General features: G+C 48.2%; 1 protein-coding gene across 1 annotated transcript; it reads right to left on the bottom strand.

Moving 5' to 3' along the window:
- Positions 1–495: 495 nt before the first annotated feature.
- Positions 496–1,852, bottom strand: LOC120652814. Its single transcript, XM_039930752.1, has 2 exons — positions 1,162–1,852; positions 496–1,055 (listed from the first exon to the last, which is right to left on the bottom strand). Exons 1-2 carry the CDS (start codon positions 1,850–1,852, stop codon positions 496–498), a joined length of 1,251 nt encoding a protein of 416 aa, XP_039786686.1.
- Between the last annotated feature and the right edge of the window lie 11,543 nt (positions 1,853–13,395).

The following is a 13,395-nucleotide window of genomic DNA, read 5'->3' as shown; positions in this document are numbered from 1 at the left end:
TGTTAAATGTTTTGACTATGTTTTATTTTCAAAAGATAACAAAATTTCAAACTCCTATCCTAAATAAGCTATCAACCAAACCAATGCAAAGAAGAAGGAATGATGCAATGTTTTGGAAAGATCGAATCGATCCTTACATTCTTCGATCGTCCGAAAACAATTATGTTCTCACAATGCAAAAAAAAAAAACTTCCTTACTAGTATGTCTTCTTGTTCCCATCGATGACCAGACCTGACAAATTTTCGTCATTCATCCAAATAGTTTAGATTTAAAATCAACCGTAAATTACTCAACCTAAAAAAACATAAGCAGCTTAACCGATTGCTGCTAGCTACTGTCTGTCTGATCTACTACCTCTCTTCATATCCTGCCATCGTTAGGGTGCCGACCACCATTACAGAACTCAGATGACAGCATCATTTTTTTTGTAACGCCGAAAGACAGCATATTTTTCGCTCAGGGCTTGATGAGTGGTACAAGACGCCGGTATCTCCTCAACATGCTGAGACGAGGTGCCGCCGCTGCCAGCCTTGCCTCCAGGCGTGAACGAGGAGGAGCAGCCTTGCTTCCATTCTTTGGCGGCGGTGCCGGAGCTGCCGCCGCATCTCCCATGACTCCTCCATCTTCCTCATCGCCGGAGTCGCGAACATCGCCGAGCCTGCCCACCCAAACTGCTGCAGCCCCGCCGGCAAGGGCTGAGGGAGCCGCACCGACGAGCCGCACTGCTGCGCGTGCGCGCTCATGCTGGCGAGGAAGCACGCGCGGCCCGTCCGCCTGTGCTCCCGCTCGTCCGCCGCGCGCAGGCGCAGCTCGTCAAGCTCGGCCGCCAGCGCCTTGCACGTCGCGTCGCCGGCCAGCGCCGCCGCCAACCGGCTCACCGACTCCCGCCGGGAGGCGAGGATCCGCGCGGCATCGGCGTAGGCGCCAAGCTCTGCGGCCGCGTGGGCTAGGGCGACGTCCTCCACCGCCTTCACGCGGAGGAGCTCCCGCTCGACCTCCATCGACGGCGCCACCGGCGCAGCGTCGACGGGCCTTAGCACCTCGGCGTACCCGTCTGCCGAATCCACGGAAACAGTCTGCCCGGTCGGCGGTCGCCACGTCCGTGTACTCGCAGCGAACCTTGAGGAGACGGGTGCCAAAATAGTCGGCGTCGTCGATACTCGGGACGTCGAAGAAGAAGAGGAAGCGCCTCTCCTCGTCGGCGAACAGCTCGCCGACGCTGACCGAGGCCCCCTCGTCTCTGTTGATGCTGTTCTCGTAGCAGCCGGACTTGACCGCCGCGATGCCTAAGTCGTCGTCGTCCCAGCACTCGACGTCGATCCAAACATCCTGCGCCGTGACCGATCGGAGCCCGCCGACGCACAGCGCCAGCGCGTCCTGGATGGCCGCGTGGTTCTCGGTGAAGGAGAACGTGCCGCGTGTCGCCGCCGAGATGCCGTGCAGGGCCTCCTCGTCGTGGTCCGAGCCGAACGCGAACGTGTGCACCGGCGTGCACCGCAATTGGCCGTCGCGCACGAGATACGGTGGCACAAGGTCGCTGTAGTCTGTCGTGTTCGTGTTCGTGTCGAGGCTACGGCGACACGCGCTGTAGTTGTCGTAACCGTCTGAGCGGAGGATGACGCCGGCGACATCGTTCTCGTGCCGGCTTTCCTCGATCACCCTGGCCGCCTCGTCGAGACCGGCACGGGTGTTGGTCGAGCCGCCCGCGACGAGGGACTCCACGGCGCGCCTGGCCGCGGCCTTCCCGTCCCCCGACATGAGCGTCAGCCGGACGACCAGCCGCGCGTCGTCGGACAAAGCGACGACGAAGAGGCGGTCGCGGGGGCCGAGGCTGTCGACGACGAACCCCATGGCGCGCTTCACCTCCTCTAGCTTGGGCCCTGTTGGGGATTGGACTTCCGGGTTAAGCTCCCATCCTCGGAAATGCTCCCTAACTCTTTTGCACGGCTCCAACGAGAGGAGGGCAAGCGTACCCGAAGGTGACGAAGAATTACTCAGAAGCGCAAGCTTAAAGACCAAGACCTTCGGTGGTCACCTTCGGTAGGCGAAGGAAACAAACCGCCGCTCGGAAGCAAAAAGTCTAAGAGCAAGACCTTCGGCGACCGCCTTCGGGAGACGAAGGTGACATTCGGCTACCCGGAAGCATAAACTCGAAGGCCAGGACCTTCGGGAGAAGAGATCACCACCGGGAGCGAAGATAACGACTGATTGCTCAATGATGGAACCTTCATAGCTCAAACTCCCGGAGGTACCCGAAGGTTGTTGTAACCTTCGTCGGTTGTAGACATGTGAGTAAAACGTGAATATGTGAGAAGGTCGGATTTGTACACCTCCCGAATACATGAGAAAGTCGGATTTGTAAACCTCTCACGTTGTAATTTTACCCAAAAACCGGGTAAGAGTGAGCTGTAAATAAGTTGGGAGGAGGTAATTTTACCCAGGAACCGGCTACCAGCGTGGGCGCCTTGACTTGACCATCACCGCGAAGCCGTCGTGCGCCGCGCCGTTCGGGATCGACGGGTACTCGCAGTGCTTCGTGAGGACAAGCACCCCGTTCCCCGCCGGAGGCGGCTCCACCGGCTCCTCCTCCTCCTCGCTCTGGGCGCCGTGGCCCATGCCGCCGAAGCCGATGGGGCACCGTCTGGCGCTCATCCTCGTCGTGAACGCCATGGAGTAAGCTCTTGATCCAATCTACTCGTGGGAACAGATTCGCACGAATATAAGCTAATACTTTTAGAAATCAAATCTTCAATAACCGATCAATATATATGACCTGGGCCAGGGCCCGGCTGCCGGTTTCTTTTATTTTCGGAAAATTATGAAAGGAGCCCCCAAACGAGTCAGTTTCTTTCTTTTTTTTTTGGCAAGAATGGATATGGTTTGGTCTTACCATACTTGTGATGTACATGACGGGCTTGGTATTTGTTGATGCGACATAGTTGCAAAAATCCTCTCACCATAATTTTTTCCTCTTCCGCCCTTTCCTCTTCTTCTCTGCCTCCGGCGAGCTCTTAGGGTTCGAGGTTTTATTTGAGGTTCCGAGGTATCTGTGCCCGACGGGCTTAAAGGAAGCTCCAAGGCGACAAAGTTGGCGGTCGAGACGGCGGTGAGGCGGGACTAGGGCTGGACCGTGAGCTCAAAACTCGCGATTTGGTTCGTCTCGTTCATAACTCGGCTCGGCTCGTTTGAGAATTTAACGAGCCGAGCAGCTATTTTGGCTCGTTAACAAGCTAGCTCGAGCCAGCTCGTGAGCTAAATGAGGTAGAAGGCAAAATACAGGGATTAAAGTGCAACCTTAGTTGTCTCTTTTTTAAAATATATATGAAGCTGCTGCATATATATTTCTATTGTTGATTAGTTATTATGGCTTGATCAAGCTATTAGCTATACACGTGGTGGATTTTGAATATTTGAAACTCTATCATTGCAATATTTCTATGTATTTTCTATATGCTAAAGTTACATGATTAAATTTACATATCAAATTTTTTGCTCGTTTTGTTAACGAGCCAGACGAGCTGGGTTGGCGTCCAGCCCTAGGCGGGATGGTGATGGTCCCCCCTTGCTGGGCGTGTGCCGGCGATAGTTGCATGCCTCGATCGATTGCTTAAGGCGGGTATGCTAATTAAGCAGCTTCCCTCCTTTATCGCCTCTTGGACGTTTTGGTAATTACACGTGCATGTGTCGTTTTAATCAGTTCGAGTCTGAATATTCTTTACGATCTAATACGAAGGTTTAGATGTGTTGGGGATTGGACCTTTGGGTCAAGCCATCACCCTCAGAAATGCTCCCTAATCTGTTTGCAGGGCCACAACGAAATGGAGCCAAGCATACCCGAAGGTATCGGATGAACACTAAGAAGCGCAAACTCAAAAACTATGACCTTCGGGCCGAAGGATAACACCTTCTGAAGGCCGAAGGTAACGGATGGCTGCCCAGAAGCGCAACAGATCCAACTCAGTTCCTCATGGCCTACGAAGAAACCATCGCTTCGGCCGGAGGCGACGACTCCACCATGGCCAAGTCCTTTTGTCATGGCCTGCGAAGGTTCTGTGGCTAACTGGTATTTGTACCTGCCTCCGCAATCAATAAACAACTGGTATCAGCTGAAAGGAAGGCTCCTCCAGGACTCCAGGGCTTCAGAAGGCTCACTACCAACACTGTCAAAGATTTCAAGTGCCCCCAGCATGACCGCGAGCCTCTCTATGACTACTTCCGGAGGTTCGTCCAAAAGAAGGCTCAAATTCCAAACTTCCCAGAGAAAGATGCGATAGAAAAATGCATCGAGGGACTCCTGCCTGGTCAGCTTGCCTCCCACCTCATAAGAGAGCCTTCGAGGACTCTAGAGGAGCTTTATTCAGAAGTAGAAAAGTATGCGAAGTCAGACGCCGACCACCGCAGAAGGGTCGAGCAAAGAAGAATCATGTGTCAGGCTGAAAAATACAACCAGCAAACATGGCAGCAAGAGAAGCAGCCAGCTCACCAGCTCATCTTACCTCTGGAAACTTCGCACGAAGATGAGGATCAGATAACCTTCGATCCCTTCATGACACCACCAGAGCCGGAGCCCCAACACTCAAACGACAAGCAGCCTTCGTCCGGGGCACGAGGCAGAGGTCGCGGCAGAGGAAGGGGCCGAGGTCGTGGACCTTCGCGTGATCCCAAAAAATTCTTCTGTCACTTTCATGGATCTGACTCCGACCACAGAACAAACCAGTGCCCGGAGAAGAAGACCCTTGACAGAATGGAGGCCGAGAAAAAGGCCAAGCTAGTTGGGCACACTACATGGCCACAGACCCAACAACCTCAACAAATTCTCTACACACAGCCTCCGTTCGTTCCACCTCAACCATTTACACAAGCATACCGTCCATCCATGTTTAACTACAACTACAATCACAGTTGGCAGCCGCAGCCAAACCCTCCAACGCAAACCATTCAACCCACAACCCAAGCTCAACCCACTCAGGAGCAGCTACCACCACCCCCAGCTCAACCACCAAAACAAGAAAACCAAAACACAAACAGCCAACCCGCGGCACTACCATCCTTCGGCATGATCATGCCCATATCCGGAGGATCTACCCTGGACTTCGAAAACAAGAGGCAACGCAGGGACTACTTCAGGCAAGTCCATTGCATCATCTCCGAAGGTCCAACCAAGAGAACCCAGTGGTCACACTCTCCGATCACCTTCTCTGAAGAAGATGTCAACCTCATCAGCTACCCACACACAGACGCTCTTGTCATCGAGGCAAACATTCAGGGCTGGAGGATTGGCAAGATACTAGTTGACACCGGCAGTTCAGCAGACATCATCTTCTTCAATACCTTCGATAAGATGGGTATCGACCGAAGCCTGCTACAGCCTTCGGAAATCCCTTTAATGGGATTCGAAGGAAAGTGAGTGAATGTAATCGGCAAACTGTCACTCCCTGTGTCCTTCGGGGATACGGCCAACGCAAGAACAGAGCACATCACCTTCGATGTAGTAGAAATGTCGTACCCATACCGCGCAATCTTAGTAAGAGGAACAATTAACAAGTTCGAAGCTATCGTCCATTAACTATACTTGTGCATGAAAATGCCAGCTCCCGCAGGGGTCATCACCGTTCGCGGGGACCAGCAACTTGCGCGGGACATTGAACGGGGATACACCCCAGGACAGAAAAATGTGCACAATCTTCGGACTGAATCCAAGCCAGTTACCGTCGAAAAGAATCAAGGGGACAGCGAGAAAGCAACCTTCGAAGAAGACTGTGAAGTCAAGAAATTCCCCCTCGATGTACACCTCCCCGACAAAATGGTGACTATCAATGCAACCCTAGAGCCTGAAGAGGAGAAAGAACTTCTCGAGTTCCTCCACAAGAACCAAGATGTTTTTGCATGGTCCGCCAACGACCTTCGGGGAGTCAGCAGAGACATCATCGAGCATCGCCTGGACACCAACCCAAACATCAAGCCGAAGAAGCAGAAGCTTCGCAAAATGGCAGATGAAAAGGTTGCAGCAGTCAAGGCCGAAGTCCAGAGACTGCTAGATGCAAATGTCATTAGAGAAGTCAAGTACCCAACATGGCTGGCAAATACTGTGCCGGTCAAAAAGAAGAACGGCAAATGGCGCATGTGCATTGACTTCATTGACCTCATGTTGACACAAAATCGCGCCAACACACTCGAATGCGCTAGAACGCGCGAACGATCGTCAAAACGATCAACACCCGCGAAACCCTGGGCAGACCGGTCTGACCGATACCGCCGACCGGTCTGACCGGTGCAGGCAGGGGCTCGCTGGAAACCTAGAACAGCGAGCTCGGGAGGGACCCCGTCGGAGCTCGTGATTGTAGGGTTGCTCTGAGGTCGGCAGGCCACTCAGAACGTCTTCAAACGCCGCCGGGACGAAGGAAGAAAGCAATTTAGGGTTGGAAAAGGTTTGGGTTTGATAGATAAAAGTAATGCGATTTTTGTATTGATTCGATTGGGAATAACCTCAATCGGCCTTAGCCTTTATATTTATAGGCCGGGGAAGACGTACCCCTTCACGAGTAGGATTACATGAGGACTCTTTACAAAAACCCTAATTCTACTCGGACTATACAGACCAGACCGGTCTGACCAGTCGACCTCAGCAGATGCCAAATTTGGCTGTCAACATATGCCCCCCCTGCTTTTTGGTGAGTTTCACAAGCCAAAAAGCAAGAACTATCTTGATGTACATGTTTTACACAGAGCATACAACTCTAAAAACAAAACTAAGGGCGATATATAATACCGGCTGTCTTTGTCTTCATGCACTTTGCCATATGCTAGGATAAAATTTCTTCAAGTATCTCCCGTTGATAGCTCTAGGTAGACGCTCACCTTGCACCGTCTCCATCATATATGAATTACCGGAGATAACCTTGATGATCTTGTATGGACCTTCCCAACTTGGCGACCATTTGCCAAACTTGTTGCTTTTCATCCCAAGAGGCAAAATTGTCTTCCAAACTAGATCTCCAACCTGAAATGACTTAAGTTTTACCTTCTTATTGTAGGCTCTAGCCACCCGAAGCTTGTCTTTCTCAATTTCCTTCAAAGCCTTCAAACGCTTGTCGGTCACTTCATCAATATTATCCATCATTACATCATGATAATCAACAGCGGAGAGGTCATTTTGTTTTGCTAATCTATATGCGTCCAGATTCACCTCAACGGGTAAAACGGCCTCTTGACCATACACAAGCTCAAAAGGAGTAACCTTAGTAGCACCATGTCTAGATATACGATGAGCCCATAATGCTTCGGATAACACTTCATACCACCTCCTAGGATTTTCTTCTATCTTCTTTTTGACAAGTTTGATCAAAATCTTATTACTAGACTCGGCCTGCCCATTGGCCTGAGCATAGTATGGAGATGAATTGAGCAATTTAATCTTGTAAGATTCGGCAAAGGCACGCACCTCTTTTGATATAAATGAAGTACCTTGATCCGTTGTCAAAGTTTGTGGAATGCTGAATCTATGAATAATATGATCAGTAATAAACTCAATTACCTCTTTATGCGTCATATTCTTCAAAGGAACCGCTTCGGTCCATTTAGTGAAATAATCCATAGCAACCAACACGAAGAGATGCCCCTTTGAAGATGGAGGATTAATCTGTCCAATGAAATCCAACCCCCAACCTTGGAACGGCCATTGTTTAATAATAGGATGCATCAACGCAGCAGGCACCAATTGCAAATCACCAAACCGCTGACATTCTTCACATCCTTTATAATACTTGAAACAATCGGATAGCATGGTGGGCCAATAAAAATCAGCTCTTCTAAGTAACCACTTCATCTTAGGAGCCGATTGATGAGTACCACAAATACCTTCATGAACCTCACTCATAGCAACCCGAGCCTGATCCGAGTCTAAACATTTGAGGAGCAAATCTTCGGCAGTTCGACGATAAAGTTCATCGTCAATTAAAACATACTTGAAAGCCAAACGCCGAATATTTCTCTCTGCGCCACGACCAGGATCTCTCAAATACGACATAAGAGGAACCCTCCAATCCTGGGCTTCGGCCGAGACGATTGAATCATCTTTTTTGGCCGAATCAGAACTAACAGCTGCATCATCGGTCAGACCAGTCTCTGGACCGGTTTGACCGGTCTGGGCGGTCAGACCGGTCGGACCGGTGCGTCCAGAACCAGAAACTCGGCTTTCGTTTGCATCGGCAGGCGAATGTTGAAATATTTTTTCTTAACATTATAGCCAGATGCTTGTTGCGCCAGAGTATTTGCCTTTCCATTCTCCTCCCTCGGAATATGCTTGATAATAAATTCATCGAAAGAGGAAATAATATCGAGGCATTTATCAAGGTATACATTTAGAGAACCATTATAACACTGGCATACCTTAGATACTTGCTGCACCACCAGAAGAGAATCTACAAAGGCTTCAACATGCTTCACACCCATGGATTGCAAGAATTCCATGCCAAATAGAAGAGCCTCATATTCAACTTGGTTATTTGTGCACTCTTCTTCCAATCGGTTTGAAAATTCAAAAATAGCACCATTCGGAGAAATAAGAACAGCACCAATCCCTTTACCATCATCACAAACCGATCCATCAAAGTACAATTTCCATGATGTGCAAGTAATATAGCCGACTTCTAAATCATGCTTGTCATTAATCCGATGCTCAACAATAAAATCCGCTACAATTTGGCCTCTCATAGATTTTAAAGGTTCACAAGCCAAATCATACTCAACCAAAGCATAAGCCCACTTACCGATTCTACCACTCAAAATCGGTTTTTGTAACATATGTTTGATCACATCGGTTTGACATACTACTATGCAAGCACTAGATAGTAGATAATGTCTCAACTTGGTACAAGCATAATAAAGAGACAAACATAACTTCTCAATAAATGTATACCTCGTCTCCGCATCAATAAGTCGCCGGCTAAAATATGTAATAATATATTCCTTCCCTTCGGTCTCTTGAGTCAAAACAGCCCCAATAACCTTGTCTTCAGCAGCCACATAAAGTCTGAAAGGTACTCCTATCCTAGGCGCTTTGAGTACGGGTGGTGAAGACAAATAAATCTTGATCTTCTCAAATGCTTCTTGCTATTTTGCCCCCCAAATAAATTCGGTTTCATCTTTTAACCGAAGAATAGGAGTAAAAGCATCGATCTTCCCGGACAAATTAGATATAAATCTTCTCAAGAAATTTACCTTGCCCAAGAATTTCTGTAAATCCTTCTTGCATGTAGGGGCTTCAACCATCTTCATGGCTTCAACTCTCTTAGGATCAATCTCTATTCCCTTCTCATGAATAATGAAGCCAAGAAACTTTCCAGCCGATACACCAAAATCACATTTGAGTGGATTCATCTTTAAACCATACCGGCGCATCCTTTCAAGAGCAATTCTTAAATCGGCTAAATGATGATCTAAACCGGCCGATTTAATGACAATATCATCAATATACACTTCCAAAATGACACCAATCAAATCATGGAAGATTAAATTAATAGCTCTTTGATAAGTAGCACCCGCATTTTTCAAACCGAAAGTCATAACCACAAACCGACAAATCCTGGACATCTAAAGGCCGTTTTAGATATATCTTCTTCGGCCATAAATATTTCATTGTAACCGGCGTTACCATCAAGAAAACTAATGACACGATGTCCGGAAGCTTCGTTGATCAACATATCCGCTATAGGCATAGGATATTCATCTTTGGGAGTAGCTTTATTAAGATCTCTAAAATCAATGCACACTCTCATTTTCCCCGAATCCTTTTTCTCAATAGGCACAATATTAGAGATCCAATCAGCATAACGACAAGACCGAATAAATCATGCATCAAGTAAACGATTAATTTCAGTTTTAATTCAGTCATAAATAATGGGATTGAAACGCCTAACCGGTTGTTTATATCGTATAAAATCGGCTTTAATTGGTAAACGATGCTCAACAAGATCACGACTCAAACCAGGCATTTCATGATACTCCCAAGCAAAACAATCAACATATTCTTTTAATAAATCAACCAAATCGGCTTTATATTCAGCCGATAAATTTTTGTTTACAATGGTCGGCCTAGGAATAGTTCCATCACCAATGTCTACCTTTTCTAAAGGATTAGCCGATGTAAACCCTTGGCCCAACTTATCTAGATCACCAAAATCTTCAATGGCTTCACACATATCGTTCGTACGCGCCCGATATTGATCTAGCCTTTGCTGCAGCCACTCTGCATTGGACTGGTCTGACCGGTCGGGGTGTCCGGTCTGACCGGTAGGCCCTGTGCGCCGAACGGGACAGGACTGGTACCGGTCGGCACTGGCGGTCTGACCGGTCTCCTCTGGAGTGTCTGTTGTACTCATCTGATTTACATTAAATGATTTAGCCGATTATCCATCGGCTTTAGTACAACTGAAACAAAACCATCCTTAGTGCAACTGATCAAATCATAATCGGACAGGTCCACGCCCGATAAACACTTAACGTTGTCGTGTGCACTAATGGAATCCGATTCGGCTAAAGCAACAAAGGATGAAGTGTCCCCATGGACAATCTGAACCTCATCGCCGATCCACTGAACAAGAAACTGATGCAAGGTAGAAGGAACACACTGATTTGCATGAATCCAATCCCTCCCAAGAATCAAATTGTAGTTACCTTGCACTTCCGCAACGAAGAAAGCTGTAGCAAGCGTCTTACTTCCAATGGTGAGCTCCATGGAAGCAACTCCTTTGGCGCTAAGGGGCTCGCTCCCTCCAACACCACTGACGGTCATGTTCGTCTTGATCAAATCTTCGTCTTGGCCACCGAGCTTCTTGTACAGCGAGTAGGGCATAAGATTTACAATGGCCCCACCATCTATTAGCATGCGAGTCACCGGCTTCCCGTTGATGTGTCCCCTCACATAAAGAGCCTTCAGATGATTGTCTTTCTCGCTTGGCTTCTGGAACACAGCTTCACGGGGCCCGAACTGAAGATGAGACAAATCCTCCTCCGGAACCACGAAGTAATCCGAAGATAAGTGCACCACATTGATCTCCATATTGGTGCGTTCTGGAGACGCTTCGTAGTCTACCAACTCTTCGTCTTCTGATGTTGGAGGAATTGCTGGGGCTTCATCAACAGAAGAAACCGAAACAGGCGGCGCCGATTCGGCTGTTGCCTCTATACTGTCTGGCTGGTCAGCTGTCTTAGCCTTCCACACCTTGCCTTGAGGGAACATAGGCCTGTATCTGTTGAACTCCTCATCCCTCATCTTCTCCTTCTCCTGTTCCTTCTTTTCTTTGTTGCGGAGGCGCTGCAATTTCCTTTTTTGAATATGAGTTAATCCCGAAGGGCACCATCTAGGCTGATGGTACTTATCCGCTGCACCCCTGCTGCTATCGGCCTCATGATCATTGGCCATGACCGGCTTTTGTGAAGGAACATCAACCGATGTATCTACATCCATCGGTCTCTTGCCCGCATCTCTTATGGACACTTCGATCTCACCGATTTGAACCACAAAATCGGCTTTAAGCTTCTCTGGGTCGGCCATAGGCTTCTGCTCCCCTTTCTTCTCCTTGACGCGATACTCGAACCTTGGAACAGGAGCTTGGCCCGGCCTCTGATGAGACCGGTCTGACCGGTCGGAGGTGACCGGTCTGACCGGTGCAGCCTGCTGCACTGGACCAGATTGGCGTGATCCCAATCGATCATGTACTGGTACTCTGGAGCTTTCCCCCTGATAATGTGGAGGATAAGGCATCGGAAAACACTGCATCCATATCCCTTCATGCTCCCACACCGGATTTGTTGCATTTGACGCCGGTGGCACCCATGGCATGGTAGCATACATCTTCTGAGGAGGATACAATGTGACAACATCACCTCTGCGCCTGCTGAACTCCCTCCTCGGGGACGCTGGACGATCTTGGCGCAGTGGTGATCGCGGTCTCTTTTTTAGCGGCCGATCGTTTTGAATGGCCTTTGTGTACTTGTTCAGCAACTGGTTGAAGGTGGGCTTCGGATTAGCAGTTCTTCCCTGCACCTTCACTTCGTTGGTCTTCCAAGTACCCACTTCCGGACGTTTTGGCCTGAAGGTCCGGGGACGGTCGCCAGGGCGGTCTGACCGGTTGGAAGAACCGGTCTGACCGGTCGTGCCTGATCAGCAGACCGATTTTCTGGTGGAGAGCTCCCTTGCCCCCCGAGTCTGGGATTCTTGACAATGATCTTCAGAGTACTCTTGCCATCATCAGTTTTCTCTTTGATAACTTCTCGGGCAAGGATCTTGTCACTTGTGTTCATCGGTCTTGGATCACCGATAACAACATGCTTTCCCTTAGCTTCTTCGGCTTGTTCCGGCCGAATGAGCACATTTGGATTGTTCAATTCCAGCGTATGAACAGGGAAAGGAGCTTTGTCAATCTGCATCTCAAAAAATACTAATCGTCCTTCATTAATGGCTGATTGTACCGGTCGACGAAAAACATTACAATCATTAGTAGCATGAGATGTAGAGTTATGCCACTTACAATATGCATGTCGTTTAAGCTCGTCGGGAGATGGAATAGCATGCAATAATCGGATATTACCATTCTTAAGCAATTCATCAAAAATCCGATCACACTTAGAAACATCAAAAGTAAACTTCGGCTCCTCCTGCCGATTCTTTTGAATCGGCTTGAGAGACGGAACCGAACCGGGTTTGGCCTTTGATGGCCAAACAAATTCAGCGGCATATACTTCTTTACTATCATCGTCCGAACCATCCGAATCATGATCAAGAATGTGTGTGTTGGACCGATGAGGCTCGAAAGTATCTTTGGCATTTTTAAGTTTAAATTCTAAACCCATGACTTTGACTTGCAAGAAATTCACGGTATGATATTCAAAGCCCTCAAGTTTCTCTTTCAAATAAGAACGTAAACCATTAAATGCCAAATCCGCCAAATCTTTTTCGGAAACTGTCAAACTAAAACACCGATTTTTAATTTCTTTAAATCTTTTGAAATAATCCGAAGAAGATTCATCACATCCTTGCCTAATCGATGTTAAATCCAATAATTTCGCTTCGGTTTCCCCACTAAAGAAGTGATCATGAAATTTATGCTCCAATTGAGCCCAATTGTGAATAGAGTTAGGAGCAAGTGAAGAAAACCAAGAGAAAGCCGTTCCAGTCAAAGATAAAGAAAATAAACGCACACGTAAAGCATCATTAAAACCAGCTTCCCCTAACTGCAACACATATTGACTAACGTGTTCCCAAGTTGTACGAGAATCATCACCATTAAATTTAGTAAACTCAGGAATACGCCAACCAGCAGGAAAAGGAGTGAAATCAAACTCAGCAGGATAAGGTTTTTGATATAAACGTGTAGTACCCATATCCACCCCAA

This window comes from Panicum virgatum, chromosome 1K (genome assembly GCF_016808335.1).
Source record: "Panicum virgatum strain AP13 chromosome 1K, P.virgatum_v5, whole genome shotgun sequence".
In the NCBI taxonomy this organism is placed as follows: Eukaryota; Viridiplantae; Streptophyta; class Magnoliopsida; order Poales; family Poaceae; genus Panicum; species Panicum virgatum.
This window is presented reverse-complemented; position numbering and strand designations above follow the sequence as displayed.

What these genes read in the sequence shown, in the direction of transcription:
- LOC120652814 (XM_039930752.1), bottom strand. Translation starts at nt 1,852, where the DNA reads ATGGGGTTCGTCGTCGACAGCCTCGGCCCCCGCGACCGCCTCTTCGTC. An exon ending in CTTCTTCTTCGACGTCCCGA is followed by an intron (nt 1,056 to 1,161) that starts GTATCGACGACG and finishes TGGATTCGGCAG; the next exon opens with ACGGGTACGCCGAGGTGCTA.